Source organism: Brugia malayi (genome assembly GCF_000002995.4).
Source record: "Brugia malayi strain FR3 genome assembly, contig: Bm_v4_Chr4_scaffold_001, whole genome shotgun sequence".
Taxonomy (NCBI): domain Eukaryota; kingdom Metazoa; phylum Nematoda; class Chromadorea; order Rhabditida; family Onchocercidae; genus Brugia; species Brugia malayi.
This window is the reverse complement of record NW_025062478.1, coordinates 2,462,890-2,482,199: the sequence shown is the minus strand read 5'-3', so window position 1 is coordinate 2,482,199 and position 19,310 is coordinate 2,462,890. Positions and strand designations below refer to the sequence as shown.

General features: G+C 20.4%; 1 protein-coding gene across 1 annotated transcript in view; it reads right to left on the bottom strand.

The window, feature by feature from the left end:
• The window catches only part of Bma-unc-83 (uncharacterized protein), a gene marked incomplete at both ends in the record, with an annotated part of 38,142 nt that overhangs the window by 8,573 nt on the left and 10,259 nt on the right, over positions 1–19,310 (bottom strand). The window contains 8 exons of the mRNA XM_043081391.1: positions 483–580; positions 1,207–1,389; positions 1,814–2,007; positions 10,085–10,235; positions 10,459–10,526; positions 14,709–14,848; positions 15,315–15,397; positions 17,697–17,800. Coding sequence (XP_042937325.1) covers positions 483–580; positions 1,207–1,389; positions 1,814–2,007; positions 10,085–10,235; positions 10,459–10,526; positions 14,709–14,848; positions 15,315–15,397; positions 17,697–17,800 — 1,021 coding nt within the window. The remainder of the gene's footprint in view (positions 1–482; positions 581–1,206; positions 1,390–1,813; positions 2,008–10,084; positions 10,236–10,458; positions 10,527–14,708; positions 14,849–15,314; positions 15,398–17,696; positions 17,801–19,310) is intronic.

Genomic DNA, 19,310 nt, shown 5'->3' with positions numbered 1-19,310 from the left:
AAGTCATAAAGTAATATTAGATAAAAAATGTGATAGTATGAAATGGTGACAAAAATGACTGAAAGTGTGAAATGGTGACAAAAATGACTGAAAGTGTGAAATGGTGACAAAAATGACTGAAAGTGTGAAATGGTGACAAAAATGACTGAAAGTGTGAAATGGTGACAAAAATGACTGAAAGTGTGAAATGGTGACAAAAATGACTGAAAGTGTGAAATGGTGACAAAAATAACTGAAAGTGTGAAACGGTGACAAAGATGACTAAAAAAAAAGTGTGAAATGGTGACAAAGATGACCAAAAGTGTGAAATGGTGACAAAGATGACCAAAAGTGTGAAATGGTGACAAAGATGACTAAAAAAAAAAGTGTGAAATGGTGACAAAGATGACCAAAAGTGTAAAATGGTGACAAAAATAATGATCAAACGTATGAAGTGGTGACATAACACGGATGATTAAAAATGGTGACAAAAGATGACTTACCAGTTTCATCTAGTGGTACTGTCTTATAGAAACTTTTCACCGGTGAGTATTGAATTCGTTGTCGTCGTTGCTCATCAGTATCTGTTGGTGATGGAAAACTTAAAATAAATTAAATATTTATTATAATATTTGATAAATTTTAAACAGTAAATTATTACAGTTTTAAACATTTAAATGAAGAAATTTTCCACTGATAAATGATAAAATAATTCACTTAATAGTAAATCCTCTAATACTCATACAAAAAGGATTTTTTAATGAACAAATAATTTACCATGATTGGCTCATAAAAAATCCGGAAATGCGGAAGATAAGTCATCCGTTTCTTTTATATTATCTATTTCTATAGAATAAAAAAATTAGAAAAACATTTATTATTAAACTTTACCTTATTTATTTAATTTAAAAGTGAAAAATATATTCATATATCAAATTTTTTTTTTTTTTTTTTAAAAAAAGAATAATCCTAGCTTATAGGATAATAAATTGGTACTTTTTTTACCCGAAAAAAAGAAAAATGGCAAAATGTAACTGTTTTTTTTTCTTTTTTTATCTGAATGAATTGATAATTTTGATAATAATTATTAATAAATTAATCCAAAATTCTAGTAACAAGCAAATGTTGTAATTTACCATCCATCAATATTATTTAATTAAAATAATTGAATTATTTGAATAAAATAATTCAAATTAATAAATTAAAAAAAAAAAAAAAAAAACATACGCTGCATGAGAATTCACTCCTTGTAATTTATTCGTATTATCATTGAAGAAATTATCAATATCAGAATGATGATGTTCTATTGTATAGCTATTATTAGTTATTGTTGTTGTTGTTGATGATAATGATGATGTTGTTGACTCATCTAATTTCATTTTTTCATCATTTTTCCATAAATTTTCCTCTCTAAAATTCTTTGATAATTTTTTCCTGAATTGATAATAATTTGACAAAATTATCCAATTTGTTTACTTACTAATTCTACTTATTCATTCATTTAATAAATTCATTCCCTTAACAATTATCAATTAATATTATCACTTATTTATTTTTACTAACAATAATCACTTATTCATTCATTTAATAAATTCATTCCCTTAACAATTATCAATTAATATTATCACTTATTTATTTTTACTAATAATAATAATCACTTATTCATTCAGTTAATATGAAATATAACTAACAATCAATCAATAATTTTGACGTTGTAAACATATTTTTAATATTTCATAAAACTTTTTCTTTCTTTCTTTCTCTCTCTCTCTCTCTCTCTCTCTCCCTCCCTCTACTTATCATATCAATAATATTTGATTACACTGATACAAACTCAGTTTGCGGCATCGTTTCGCAGTTGATACTTTCGTATTCTTCTTCAGCAAATGGTATGATATCTTCGTCACTTCCTCTTCCTAATTCATCCGTTTCCTCATATTTCATCCGTTTTTTATCACTACTATGAAAACGTCGCCGTTTCACCTGTGGTTCTCGTAATTCCGGATCACTCTCTGATTCCTCATCACTCTGCAAAAAAAAAAAAAAAAAAAACATAGCATTATTAACAACCATAATTCCGGATCACTCTCTGATTCCTCATCACTCTGCATGAAACATAATACTATCAGCAAAATTAAAAAAAAAATTTCATTTCATTTGCTTATAAATTTATTATTTATGCATTTATTATTTTCCTTAACTTTCATTAATTTTATTCTTCTAAATCAAACTTTTCATGAAAATATCAAATTATAACAATCACCTATAAATACACTAACAAAAATTATATATAAAAAATAACCAAATTAGCATATACTATAAAAAAAAAACATAAGTATTTGAGATTATAAATAATGCTTATCAGTAAATAAAATTGCAAATTGCGCATGCAAACAAAATAACAAAGCGAAAAAGTTTGTTGTGATTGTCGTAAAGTGAATGTCATAAAGTAATGTGATGTGATGTGATGTGATGTGATCACGTGAGTGTATGAGGAAAGTTATATTAGTAATATTACAACTACTTATTCTTATCCTTTTATTATTATTATTATTATTTCGAAGAGTTTATAAACATCACATTTTGTTTGCATAATAATACAACTCTTGAATTTCTCATCAAATAAACTTTTTCATTCATTTGTATTAATCGTTTGCCATTTTCAATATTACAATTAGTTATACAATAATCGTATTACTATTATTATTATTATTATCATCTGGCTTTATTACTATCATTTATTATTATTATTATTTACTATTACTATCAATATTATTTGTAGATATCTGTTATTATTATTATTATTTGTTATTATATATTATTACTATTTATTATTATTAATATTATTATCATTGTCGATATTATTATTATCTATTGTTATAATTATTTGTTATTATTATTTACTATTATTTATTGCTATTTGTTAATATTATTAATATTATCTGCCATTATTACCATTATCTGTCATTATTTATTATTATTACTATTATTTGCAGATATTATTATCTTATTTTTGCTATTATTTACTATTATCATTTATTATCATTAATATCATCATTATGTTATTATTATTTATTATTAATTATTATAGCGATTATACATTATCATCGCTAACATTATCATTCACCATTTATTGATTGTCGACATTATTATCATCATTATTTATTTATTATTATTAATATTATTGTACTGCTATCATTAAGTATGCTATGATCATTATCAAGCAAATATCATTGATAATTTTAAATATTGGCAAAGAAATTTCAAAAGACTGTAGACAATAGATTGATCTGATAAGGTATAATAAGACGTTAGCAGCTCTTATCACTAGTCTTTTCCAGTTTTTATTCTTATATTAAAACATTTACATTTATTGTGCAGTGATAAGATCACTTCAAAGAAATGAATTCCTCCATCTAAGCAATATATCACACACGACTTTATCATTTTTATCTTTTTTAACATCAATAATTAATTATTATCATAAGTAATTAAATCAAATCCTATCTCAATAATTATCATTAAAAATAGAGCTTAAAACCTTTTCAGAATTCAAATTATTCTTTCTCCTTTTACTATTATCACAAATGATCATATCGATCGATTGATAAAAATTATGATCAAACATGAAAAAAATTTGTTTTTTTTTTACAAAATATTAATTTCATTGGAAGTCACTATTCACTGATAAGGTTAAAGTTCATATATTTATCAGATCAGAAGTGATCGATGAACTATCTCTTCAGCATATTTATCACAATCGTACTATATTTACTTAGCAAATATTCTTTTTGAGCGAAAAAAAAAAAAGAATTAAACAAAAAAGAGCAAAAAAAAAGTGAAAAAAATAGCGGTTAAAAAAATCTAAAATATTATTTAAAAATTTGAAAATAAGAAAAATAAAAAAAAAAAATGTCTTTTAATAGAATTTCGATATCTCATTGCTACTTCAATTATAAGTGAATGAGTACAAAATCTAAAAAAAAAAAAAAAAATGAATAAGTGACAAATTTCTTTTTTTAATGATAAAACAATTTGTTTCGTTTAGCTTTAATAACTTTAAGAAGTAATAATAGAAATATAAAAGTTTGAATTTTAATTTTTAATATTTCAAAAATGACAAAATGTAAAAGCTCACCATAATATATTTGTTAATCATATTGTCATTAAAATGTTTAAGAAATGTAAACAAAAATTTCAGCAAGATGGTATACATGAAAAATTGCAAAGAGCTCAGTATAAGTAATTAAATTTCTTAAAATTAAATTTATCACAATAATTAAAATTTTTTTTTCAATAATTTAAGATAATTTAAATGATTTGTCGATAATTTAAATAATCTCTAACTTAAATTGATGTTTAGTAATAATAAAAAATAAAAAGCAAATAATTTAAATGAGTATTTAATAATCATACAAAAAAAAAAAAAAAAATCCTAGAAAACTATTTCAGTAATTTTTAAATAAGTGAAAAGATTTGAATTGGTATCAAAGTTAGAAATATTGGAAATGTCAAATTCTTGCAAAAAAAAATTTAATTTTTTTTTGCAATGAATTAAAATAATTTAAACACTTTTTTACAAATTTTCCATGAAATTTCTACAAAATAATGCAATAAATAAATGAATGAATAAATTATTAAAAAGTGTAAAAAATTAATTACTGAATTACCTTTTCAATAAAGGTAATAAATACCATAAGCAGTATAAAGGGATGAAAGGACAGGTAAAGAGATAATCACAGGTAAAGGTAAAGTGCTAATTGCGAAAATAGGAAGAAAGAAAGGTAAAATGAATTAATTTAGGACAGGTAAAATGAACCTGTATTGCGCTATTTGCTAATAAAAGGTTAGAATAGAATTATGCTTATTAAAGGGAGAGAGAGAGAGAGAGAGACAATTAATTTTATGACAGGTAAAATGAATATGTTTGTAGATTGACAGGTGTATTTGAAAGAGAGAAGATAGATAATAATATTCAATGAAACGTTTTTAATATTTGAAAATTTAATAATTATCTAGATTATTGAAAACAAAAATTAAAAGATTATTGCTATCAATTTGTTTTTTTACCCTTTTAACCTGTTTAATTCATTTCAGGTATGTATTTTTTTTTTTTTTTTTGATGGTAAATAAGTGTGTATAATTTATGAGATAATTGATTTATTTACGTCAAAATAAAATTTCAAATTGTTGAATTTATCATTGTTTACTTTTTCTCTTTCTTTCTTTTTTTTTTGAACAACTAAGCTTAGTAATAATTAAATATCAAAAAAAAAAAAATAATTTTTAAAAAAGAGAAAAAATTAATTTTTAAAAAAAAGATAGTATAGGATAAATGATATTGGATATAACAAAAAATATAAACTAAATCTAATCTTATTTCATTTTAAAAATTGAAAAAAAGAAATGACAGGAAAATAAAGAGAGAGAAAGATAGAGAGAGGGAGAGGAGAAGGAAAGAAGTAGAAGGAAAATATATATATAATAATTTATCAATTAAAATCCCAATGGATATCAATGAGACATGGAAAAAAGAAAGGAAAGAAATCTTTCAGTTTTTCCTTGAATAATTTAACTCATTTAAAGAGAAATGAATAATTTATTTTATCATAAAAAAGAAAAAAAAAAAGTTACCATTTTTATTTTAAAATTTTAATTTTAAGAGCAAAAATCAATTCAATTATAGAAGAATTACAAATTCTTTCATTATTTTGTATCAATTAAAAAATTTCCTTGCAAACAAACAAAAAGAAAAAACTTGTTTTACTAATTAGGGCAAATGTTAGTTACTAATTGGGTAAATGTTATTATTAAAGGTAAACGTTAATAAGAATAAATCTACAACTTACCTTACCTTACCTTAATTACATATTAGTTACTATTAGAGTAAATGTTACTATTTTAGGGTAAATATTACTATAATATGTTCTACTACTTACCTTACCTTAATTACATATCAGTTACTATTAGAGTAAATGTTACTATTTTAGAGTAAATATTAATTACTATTAGTGTAAATATTACTTCAATATGATATTCATCTTACTTTTATAGCTTACCTTTACCTTACCTTAGTTATTATTTACAAATGATTCATTATTGATATATTTGTCACTATAACGATTACTCTTATCACTGCTTCATACTTTTATCATACATACATACATACATGCACACATGCACACATACACACACATACATACATACACATAAAACATTGATTATCAATATAAAGAAATAAAAATCGATTTTCTTTTTCATTTTTAATACAATTACTTCAATTGCCAGCAAAAGAAGGGAAAAAGTTTTTTTTCTCAAATTTTTAAAGCATATTTAAAAGAAAAAAAAAAAACAAAAATTTCCATACTTATTGCTTAGTTTATTAATTTCTCAAATATTTTACTTTTTTTTTTCAAAAAAAATAGTTATACTTTATTTTACATATATTATCAATTTATCAATTTATATTTGAAAAATAAAAAATATTTACTGTAATTATTTTGAATGAATAAAATAATCTAAAAGATTATCTAAATTAATAAATTTTTCATGAAATTATCAAAAAAAAAAGATAAGTAATTAATTACTGATAAAATTTAAAATTAAAGCAAGTGAAAAAAAAAAAAGTGTACAAGTAGCATATGTTAACCATTTATTTGATAAAAGTTATCACTGAATAAATAATTTAATTAAAATAATTTGGTTTTTGTTCATTTTTTCTTTCTTTCTTTCTCACTCTTTCTCTCTCTCTCTCCCTCTTTCTCTCTCTAATCAAAAAGTTTCTTAATTGAAAAGGAAAAGGAAAAAAAAAACGGAAGAAAGAAACGGAAAAATGGAAAAAGTGTGAAATGTACGTTTACTTACATTAAATATATGTCAACAAATGAAAAGAGACATAAATACATTTTGAAAAGAAAGAAATTACATCGATTTGTGCTTTATTTTTATGTTTTTTTTTTTTTTTTTTTAATTTTTATTTTCAAAAAAAGGAAAGCAAAGCTATTTACACAATCATTGTTACAAATATAAATAAGCAAAATTAGGGAAAAAGTAAAAAAAAAAAGAAACAAAAAAATTTTTTCAGTTTTTTTTTCTCTTTTTTTTTGTATTAATTTTAATGTAAACAAGAAGAATGTATTATTCAAATAAATGTAAACAGCTGCTACCATATTTATATGAAAATTTTATATATATATGTATTTTTTTTAAAAAAAAAATATTTATTCCTTTCTTAATATATTTTATGCATAACTTTCTTCCTTTAAATATTTTTGTTGTTAGCTGTAGGAAAAAGAAATAAACAATTTTTAAAAAATTACTTAAAATTATTATAACTAAAATAGTGAAATATATTTTAGAGAAATGATAGTTTATATGATTAATAAGAAAGAGAAAGTGAATAATAATAAAAGTAATAAAAAGATTTTAGCCTAAACGAAATTGTAAGAATAACAGAATTTGAATGAAGTTTAGAGACATTAGCGCCCATCTAATGAATAGAAATTAGGAACAATTGTAGAGGGAAAGGATTCACTCATTTCATTTCATTGTTATCATTTGATTGCATGCTAAAATGTTGTTAATTGAGATTGGTTATAGCATATTACTTATAAATAATAATAATAGTAATAATGGATAAAAGAAGTAATACTAATAATAATAATAATAGTGACGGTAATAATAATGGTGGATGAAAGCAATAATAATAACAATAACAACAGTAACAGTAATAACAATGATAATGGATGAAAGTAATGGTAATAACAAATACAATAATAATAATAATGGATACGATTAATAACAATAACATTAATAACAATAATAATAAATATAGTAATTAATGATAATACTGATAATAATAATTAGTGACGATAATAACGATAATTATTGATAATAATTGACGATAATAATAATAATAATATAGTAATAATAATAGTAGTAATACTACTACTAATAATAATAGCAGTAATAATAGTAATAATAAAAGTATTAAGTGTTCAATTCATTACATTGAGATGAATTATTCGACATTAGTTTATTATTATAATTATTATTGATGATGAATAATAATTAATATTTTGGTGCCAAAAACGTATATTAAATAACAGTGAAAATTTTTTAACAAAACTGACACAAAAATGAAATAAAATATGAAAGAAAGTTAATGAAATTTGATTTTTTTTTTTTTTTTCTTAAAATGAATAATTGAAATAACGCATCAAAAATTTTGATAAATCACGCGAAATGATGGGAATAATAAAATATAAATTTGAAAAAAAAAAAAAAAAAAAAAAAGAGAAAAGAAAAATATAAAGAAAAGATGAAAATGCATCGATGCATTTTAATAACATTCCTATCATATATAATAAAATCATAAGAGTAGAATAAATGTGGTTTTAAAATGAGGAAGAAATTGACACTAATAATTAGAGGAAATTCAGCGTAAAATTAGGTCACTATGCGTGACTCAAAATTGAGCTGAATAATAATTAAGTATTATTATTATTATTATTATGAATGTAAATTTTAATCCAAAAAGAAAAAAAAAAAATTTTCCTATTTTCTATTAAAAATGGGAAAAAAATATTTTTTAATTGTATAAAAATAGTATTTAAGTAATGTTTAATTAATAATAAAATGATTATTTTATAAATAACTTTTTATATACATATATTCTTTTCTTTTTTTGATAAAATAATGAAAATGCTAATAAAAAAAATTACAAATATATCAAAAACGTAAAAGAAAACAAAAAAAATAAATAAATAAAATTGTGATTCTTTGATTAAACATTTTAAAAATGAAATGAGAAGAAGAAAAGAAAAAAAAAAATGAGAGAATAAAATATAAAATGAATGATAATCCAATCGAAATATTTATTGAAATTTGGTCAAAACAAAAAAGATTAGTAATGATTGAAAGTATGTCAGATTATCGATCAATCGATATTTGTCAAATAAATTCAAATTGCCACACCTATGAGAAATTAATTCAAAAATATGAAAATTAGAAAGAGCAGATAAATTTATATGTATAAATTGAAAATTAATAGAAAGAAATTATTTATGCCATGGAAGATAGATGTATTATATTAAAATGAAGGATAAAATTAAATTCAATTCCTATTTTTGTTATTCTCAAATAAAATTTATAGCATCAAACAGAAATAAAATTAAACGGAAAATTTTTGAATTTTAATATATTAATAATGAAATTTAAAAAGTGCAAATAACTAAAGATAGTTTGTGATAAATATTTGAATGATAAACTATTATCAATATATTATCATTAATTTGAATAGATCAGAATAATTATTGGTTGCAAATGTGAATGAATCTTTTTTTTAAATGATCATAGATAATTAAAGTATTGAATAAAATGTCTCAAATAATCTGAGAAAGAAAACAAGAAATTAAAATAAATTATTAAAAAGTATTAAATCAGGTAGTAAACTATTTAAAAATAAAAAAAAAAAAAAGAAACTAAAATAAACTATTAAAAAGTATTAAACTAAGTAGTAAATTATTTAAAGATTTTTTTAAACAATGAGGGGAAGGAATCTTCCCCCCCACAAAAAAAAAAGAAAGTGAGATGAAAATTAATCCAAAAAGTTTAAAAATAAGTTTTAATTACAATTTATTCATTTATTTTTTTAAAAGGAATTAATTTAGTAATATAGAAAAGATAATTGAAGAAGTTAATTTATTTTGATTGTTTAAAAAATTCATTCCAAATTACTACAATTTTCAACAATTAGTAAATTTCATTTTCATTTCAAAAATACTTTTTGAACATTTAAAATGATAAACTATTAACATTCAATAACCAAAAAAAAAATTAAATAAATAAATAGAATAAATATTTTTGTTATTATTTATTTCAATAAACTAAACAAAAAATAAAAAATAAATATTTTTGCTATTATTTTATTTCAGTAAATTAAAATTAAATTAAACAAAAATTTTTGCTATTTTTTATTTTAGTAAATTAAAATTAAATTAAATAAAAATTTTTGCTATTATTTATTTTAGTGAATTAAAAATCAATTATTTATTATTCAAATATTTTTTAATTAAATTTAAATGCAAAAAAAAAAAACACATACGGAATAAAGATGATCTAATTGATATTCAATTCGACATTGCACCGACAACGATCGAATCCACAAATGATACCAACGTTTTGTTAGTGTTTTCAAATGTCGCTGTTGTCGTTGAATCCAGCAATCTGTTCCATCTTCATTTGCCTCCAAATTTCTGTAAACAAATTTTTGTAAACAAAATGTTTACCTTTTTTTTTTCTCTTTCTCTCCTTCACTCTCTTTCTCCCTTTTCATTACATTTATTATATGATAAATGCAAAAATTGAACAAATATAAAAGAGTAGAATAATTTAAAAAAATTAATTTTTGAATTAAAACTTTTCTAAAAAAAAAAGTTGACAAATGCAGCAACGATGAAAATTAAACGATGAAATTACCTGGTAACAGTTCGTTGAACGTTATTTACTAATGTATGTCCTTCGGTTTCGATTTGTAATTGGAGAATCTAAAAATTGATCAAAATTAAATATTTAAAATTAATTACAACTATAATTTTCATTCATTGAATTAATTCCCAATGAGAAAAGGTAAACAAAACAAACAAACAAACAAAATTGTTAATAAGTGAAAAGTTAATTTAATTTAGCAATCGTTAAAAATTGCTAGCATTATAGTATTAAATTAAATATGAATGACATATACATAATTATATTTTTATATTTTGCAACTGCTAAATAATATTAATTAATTAAAATTTTTTGCAAAAAATTTTTTGTTAATTTTATTTTTTTAATCAATTTGAAATAAAAAAAAAAGAGAAATATTAGAATAGTGGAAAATAGACAGCTTAAATATAAATGATTTGCATTAAATCAATTGAAGTTAAAAATAAATGTATCAATAATTTATCAACCCTCTCTCTCCCCCTCTCTCTCTCTCTCTCTCTCTGTCTCTCTCCCCTTTTTTCTCTTTAATATATGAAAAATTAATAAAATGTTAGAAAATCAAAAACAAAAAGAAAAAAAAAAATGTTACAATATAAACGAATTATCATTGATAATACTAATAGATTAGAATTTTTTGATATGATAAATTATTTTTGGAAAAAATCAATGATAAATTTTTGAGACAGTAATATAGCGAATATCAAAAGAGATAAGAATATTTTAGGTAGTAAATGATAAGAAATTCTCGAGAATGCTCTATATTTTATGATATGATTAGTAAGGTCAAACGGTCAACAAAATCTATTAATAATACTTTGACATAATATCCAATCATCGCATATCATAGTAATGTTTAATATTTGGATCATTTCATAATGAATTATATCAAAATAAATAATTTAAAAAAAAACAAAAAATAAAGAAAAAACTGATGAAAAAAATGAAAATTATGATAATCATTTAAATTGAGTTATGAAAATTATAAATTATGACAAACATTCAAATTAAATTATGATAATTATAGATTATGATAAACATTTAAATTAAATTATGACAAATGTTAACTATGATAAACATTTTAATTAACTTATGATAATTACAAATTATCAAACAAAATTATGATAAACATTTAAATTAAATTATAACAATTAAATTACTTAATTCATTATATTTTTTAAATTCTGATAAAAAATTAAAGTGTACTATAATTCATAAATGAATGGCAATTAAATTATGATAATGGATAATTAGGTAGAAATTAAAATATGATAACCGTTCCGTATAGTTATTACATTTTTTTTTTGCAAAAAAAAAAAAAATATGCAGAATAACGAACAAAGTAATAATAATATTATTAATTATACCTCAAAAAATTTAATCAAATCTTATTTCCATTTCATTTCTTCAAATTATTTAATCAAAAAATTTAAAATTAAATGACAAAAATGAATTGATCAGATTATCACTCAAAAATTAATTAAATATATGAAATGATTAACTCAAATCTATTAAAATCAATGCTAACAAAAGTAAAAAGGAGAGAAAAACTTTATGTTAATTTATATTAATTTAGGAAGATTATTTGATATTATCCCAAAAATTTAAAAAAAAAATTTTGGAAATACTTCAAAAAGAAAAAAAATTCTACATTAGCAGTAGCAATAATTGATCATTTGTATCAAATGATAATTTACCAATCGATTAACCGATCGATTGTCTAATATAAGTCATAAAATTGATCAATCAAATAATTAATTAATTTTAACTTATAAATAAAAAGCATAATTAATTAACCAATTGAACTATTTGGGTAATTATCTTATAAGAAATCATATACTTATTCCTAGTACACCACCAAATTGCACTCAATCATAAATAATTAATTAAAATTCACTTCGTTCATCGTGATCAAAGGTAATGGATGACTAGAATTACATTACTTAAAATTAATTAACATAAAGTAAATAATAATGATAATTTCAAAGTTAATAAAATCTACAAAATATATTACTCCTTTATCATCAGTAATTCTAAAATTTACTTCATAAAATTGATAATTTAGTTTATGAGATAAATTTTCATGGACTATTCAACAAATATCCGACATATTTAATCAATCAATTAAATTGCTTTCATTTTTTTTTACCACCAATATATGACAATATTTGATCATTATTTTTTGATTAACCTATTAAAAATTTACAGATTATTACAAATTTTCATCATGCAATCATAATAATAGTAATAGTAATAGTAATTATTATAATTGATAATATTAATGTGATAATAATAGTAATCAGTAATCAATTATATTAACAATGATTTTTATTATATTATTGTTATGAACATAATAATAGTAATAATAATTATCACTGTTCTTATTATTATCATTTATTATTTGCTATTACTCAATATTATTATTTATTATGGTTATTAATTATCACTATTAATTGTTACTATTACTGCTACCATTATTACAATCGCTATTATTATTGTTACTATTATTATTATTATCATTATTATTGTCATCATTATTACCATCATTACCATTATTATTTTTCATTATTAACAATGAAAATATCTGGAAAGGAATTACAAATAGTTAGATAAATAAAACGGTACACATTTATGAAATTGAACATCCTACCAACATTAATAACAACAACAGTAACGACAACAATGAGCAACAACAATGACAATAACAATAACAGTAACAGTGAAAACAACAGCAATAACAATAACAACAATGACTATGACAACAGCAACAACAACAATAACAGTGACAACAGTAACAACAACAACAAATATCCATCATTACAGATTATGGGGTGATTGAACGAGAACGGATAATGCGGGGGCGGTGAGTAGTAAAATTAGAACTGCAAAATATTCGAGATTGTAGCAATAGTAGTAGCAGCGACGGTAGCGGTGACAGTGGTGACATACACAGTTGACAAAAGTAATATTGCATGAATGGGTCGTATGTCTATGTGCATACTATTTTCAAGGTTATATGAATATGCGTATGCATACATAATCATTAAATAATTATTGAAAATTGAAAAACAAAAAAAAAAAAAATTAATTGGAATGTAAATTTTGATTATAAAAATGTATTTTAATGCTATAATTATTAAATAACAAAATTGTTTTCTTTTCTTTTTTTTGTAGTAAAGGGACAACAATAAAATGAAATATACCAAATTATTAAATTATTAATTAAGGAATTAAACCTGATTAAATCATTTTGCGCAAATTACGCAATTGTTTAATTAGGAGAAAAGTAGATAAATAATTAACTATGATTTCAAATTTAACTTCAGATAATTTATTCTCCATATAATAGCATGTAATTTCTATTGTTTCATCTCTGCGACATTTACGCCAATTACTTTTTCCTTTCTTTTTATTTGCCTATTTATTGATACTTTTTATTACCTAAATTTCATATAGCTAACTTACCATATGATTTATAAATTGCCATAAAATAACTCACATATCAAACATTGGTAAATTCATTTCATTGTAATTAGAAATTAAAAAATAAAATAATTTTACGAATCGATATAAAAGAGAAAAAACAAGTTATCATATTTCATTGGAAAAAAATTCAAAAAAAAAAAAAAAAGATAAATAAATTAAAAAACAAGTTATCGTATTGAAAAAAAAAAAAAAAATAGGATAATATTTTTTAAATAAAGTTTTACACAGTACTATCATACATCTCTAATACTAAATTTAAATTTAAAAAAACATTTCAAAATTAACTTTGCATTTAAGTACATCGCACGGTATACATTCATTCATGTATATACAATTTTAATTTCATACGAATAAATTATTAAAAAATATGAAATATTTTATTCCATTTTTATTCGAGAGAGAGAGAGAGAGAGAGAAAAAGAAAACGAAAGGAAATATAAAATTTCACAAAGTTTAGCTTTTTTTTTTTTTACAAAAAGTTTTACATAAAGTTAATAAACTATCCTACATCTGTTATATGTTAAATTTAAATTAAGAAAAAAAAGTTTAAATTAACTTTATCACACTAAATTTATACTTAAATGTGTGCACTCGTTCATCTATTTACAATTCTAATTTCATAAAAATAAATTACTACAAAATATGAAATATTTTATTCCATTTGTTATCAGGGAGAGAGAGAGAGAGAGAGGGAGAGAGAGGAAGAGAGAGGAAAAAAAAAATAAACAAATAAATAAAATAAAAAAAAAAAGAAAAACCTGTTGGTCAGCAGCCAAACGATCCAGTTCGTTTCGGGCAAGTATAACTCTTGTAAATTTGCTTTCCATTATAGAAAGCTTTTCACTCATCATATGAAGCCATTTTCGAAGCTCTAATACTGCCATTGGTTCATCGTCGTCTAAAATTTATGATAAATTAAATTTTGAAAAAAAAAAAAAAAAAGAAATGCTTCGTCTTTATGGTTTACCAATTTATCATTCTTTTTTCTTTTCTTTTTTTTTTTTTTTAAATTAAATTATCTAAAAATATATTTCATTTTATTTCTTTTTATTTTTTTATTTTTTTGTTTATTCAAATTGATAATATTCTAGCATTAAAAAATTTTCATTTCTTTATTAAATTTTATAAATAATAATTTCTTTTTTCTTTTTATTAAATTAAATTATCTAAACATATATTTCATTTTATTTCTTTTCACTTTTTATTTTTTGTTTATTCAAACTGATAATACTCTAGCATTAAAAATTTTTTATTTCTTTTATTAAATTTTATAAATAATAATTTTATTAGATAATAATTTGTTTGATAATTATTTCGGAAAAAATTAAAATTATAATTGAAATTATAAATGATTAATTCTAAACCTTTAGTAATATTTTCAGCATTTTCTGCGAATGATCGTCGATTTAATTCTAGATGTTCCATGGCACGATTAATTGTACTTAATCTGAAAATTATATTTAAAAAAAAAATTTTTTTTTTTAGTATTTTTATTTATCATTCTGAAATTGTGACTAATTTTCTTTTTTATTTTTTATTTTTAAATTTAAAAGTCAAAAAAAGATTTTCTCAAATATTTTCAGTAATTTGTGTAACTAAAAGTTAAAAAGTTTGATAAATAGAAATCAAAATGCAAATTTAAGTAATTAAATTGTTCCATTTAAAAAAATTTTTTTAAATTGCAAAATGGTATAGGAATTGAAATTATAAATTTGAAACAATGAATATGTATTATATAATATTGTCACAGATGAAGGAACAACAGTTATCAATCTTGGAAATTTGGAATTTTTTTTTTAATTTAACTTTTCAAAATTTGAGTTTTTAAAATTGTAATAAAGTCTTTCAACAGTTTAATTTACTTACAAATAATTTATTCAAAATCTTTTTTGCCAGTATAACCTATAAAGCCTATGAGACAAAACTTAAATTTATTTTATCGATTCAAATTAAATTATGCAAAAAATAAAATAAAATCGTTAATTAAATAAAAAAAATAAGATATATAGGAAAGATTAAACTACTTATTTACTATTCATTTAGTTAAGTAAGAAATCTCCACGGTAGATAATTTTATTTTTTTTTATAATTTCATTCTTTTTTTTTAAATGAAACGAAAGAAATTATAAATTTGTGAGTTCAGTGTTGCGGAAAACTAAGAATTATAGAAATGCAAATTACGGAACAATTAAAAATAAAATTGAACAATTAAAATAAAAGTTAATGAACTAAAAATTAATTTTAGGTTATGAAAATCATTTTAACTTATGAAAAATTTAAACTTACGCAAATGAACAATGTGCTAAATCAGTTAACATTGGAATCTTTTCATTTACTTTAATATTTCAAAGTAAAAAAAAAAAAAAGAAAAAAAAAAATAAAATGCATATGATTAGCACTGATATAAATTAAACTTTAATATTTAAATTATCAGATTTAAGATTAAATGTATGATATATCCGATAAAATATTTTGTATAGCTAATTTTTCTTTTAAAATATTCCAGAAATAAAAAACCGTTTAATAAAAAATTTAAAATTTGTTTGAAGAATTTCTTCCGGTTAAATAATAAATCCAAAAAAAAAAAGAAAAAAACAGTTTGTTTGTTCTTATAAGTTTATAAACTAAATTAAAGAATACAAATTTTAAAACTTATAAATTCTTATAAATTATCCTTTTCCTGTTTTGTTATTTACGGAATAAAAATATCATTTAATTTAAATGAACTCATCTGTTAATTTTAGTTAGTTAAAAACTTCTTAAATCCTTTTCCGTGTTCTCATTTTCTTTTCCTGATACGGTTTTTAATTTGCTTCAGAATATTAATTTAATAATTTTAATTTTTATCAACAAAATTTTCGTAGTTCCAGGTAAACAGAAGAAAAATTTTATTTACTTAAGAATAATAAAATGAATGGATTAATTCATTTTGAACTTCGAATAAATAATACGTAACTACGTGACGAGTAATACGTAAAGTATAACAAGTATAATGGTATAACTAATAGAATTTTTCACGTCATACGTAAATAACTTGAATTTATTACTCAAAAGTTTCTCTACTGTGATTTTCGTACCAATTCTTATATGATTGGTGTGAGTGTAATCCGTATTCCGGAATCATCTAACCGGCAATAACATTATTTTTCCGATTGCTCTCTCTACTTAATCCTGAATTGTCATTCATGTCTTTTGAGCAGTGGAAAATGAATAATGTAAAAAATATTTGAACAGTTTTTTTCTTTCTATAGCTCATAACATGGAAATCTCTGATCAATTTCAAAGATTTCCACGTTATGAATTTTACGTCAAATAAATTTACGTCAATTAAATGATAAGTTGAAATTTTGAAATTTAAAAAAAAAAAAAGGCTTAAAATCATTTTTTGTTTTCTTCAACACTTCAATATATGAAAAAATTATGAGATATGCCAAAAAAAAAAGTATTAAAAAAATTGTTTAATAACAAAAATAAATAAATAAATAAAATAAAATAATTAGAAACATTAAAAAATTTTTATAGAATAAATTGTTTCAATTTTATTATTTATATTATTATTGCATATTTAATTCCTTACTACTGTGAGTAATAAAATTATTATAAGTAATATTTAAAATAACAAAAAAATTCCACAAAATATTACAGCTGCAAATTTTGAATTTCAATGAAATTAATTTCATAAATCTCAATTTCGATGAAAAAAAAAACAAACAAACAAACAAACAAACAAAAAACTTTTTACTTACTTTGAAGTAATTAAATTCGATAACTGTGGAAGCGCATCCGATAGTTCGGTGCCTTGCTCGATAATTTTCATTCGACGACGTAAAATATCACTTTCGTTGAGTACCTAAAAAAAAAAAATATGTAAAAAAAATAATTAAATTTTCAATTTCAATTTTACAATAAATTTTTTTTTTATTTTAAATACTTTTTAAATGCTTATGCAACTTATAATAAATGTTGATAACATCTTAATAATAATAATAATAATAAAATTACTAAGATTTTTAATGATAATTATTAAAACATAAATTATATTAAAGAATGATGAAATACTTTTTTTAAAAAAATAAAAATAAGTATTTTTAAATAAAAAATATATAATAAACATAAATTGTTCGTTTTAATTACATTTTCAATTTCATTTTTACAATGGATTGATAAGATTTTATTGATAATTATTAAAACACAAAATATATTAAAAAATATTTAGATAATTTTTTTAAAAATTAAAAATGAGATTTTTTAAATGAAAAGATATATAAGTCATTCATTTTAATTGAATTTTCAATTTTGATTTTACAATAAAAAAAACTTTTTTATTTTAAATTTTATGCATAAGCAAATTGTAATAAATATTGATAACATTTTAACGTAATCAAATTACTTGTATTTTAGTGATAATTATTAAAATATAAAATTTATTAAAAAATGATTACATATTTTTTTTTTTTTTTCAAATTAAAAACACTTTGTAAATAAAGCAAAAAAAAAAAAAGTTTAATAAAATATTAAATAAATTTAGTAAATTGAAGATTTTAAACTTATTAGAAAGTAAATTATAACGATATATGATATATGATATGATAAGATGAAAGCAATGTAATGTTTAGAAATTGGAAAGATAATATAAGAAGAGAAATAAAATATTTAAGAATTTTAGGAAAGAATTAATTAAACTATCAATTCATACTCTAACTATAACTAAATGACACAAATATATATATGATTGTAATTTAATACTTATGGTAAATTTGATTTTAAATTTGAATGAAATAGGAATAATATAAAATTTTATTGTATCGAAAAGAAAAGTTCAATTTTTCAGCAAAAATTTTCAAATTTAAATCAACATTTGTGATTTAATTTTAACTAATACATTTTTATTATCAATTAATTCAATTCAACAATACTTGTTTCAGTGTTGATTTTACAGTAATAAACAATAAGTGCGTTTATTTTTATTTATTTATTTATTTTTTATTTTTTAAAATGGAATGAATAATTTAACAGATTGTAATTCAAAAAAAAAATGATATGAATAAATAAATTATTTAAATTACTTATTTCAAAAATAACAAATATTTCAATTTATGCAATAAATATTTAAATGTGAAAGGATGAAAAAGAGAAACGGTAAAGATGAAAGGATTATTTTAAATATGAATTTTAGGTTTTTTTTTTTTTCTTCAAATTTCTGATCAAATAAATTTTATGAATTGTTATGAAAAAAAAAAAAAAAAAAAGGAAAATGAAAAATAAGATTACTTTTTCTTTTTTTTTAAAAAAAAATTACTCTAAAATATGTTGAAAAGGAAAAATTTTCGATCCAATATTAAATATTAGTTTTTCTTAAA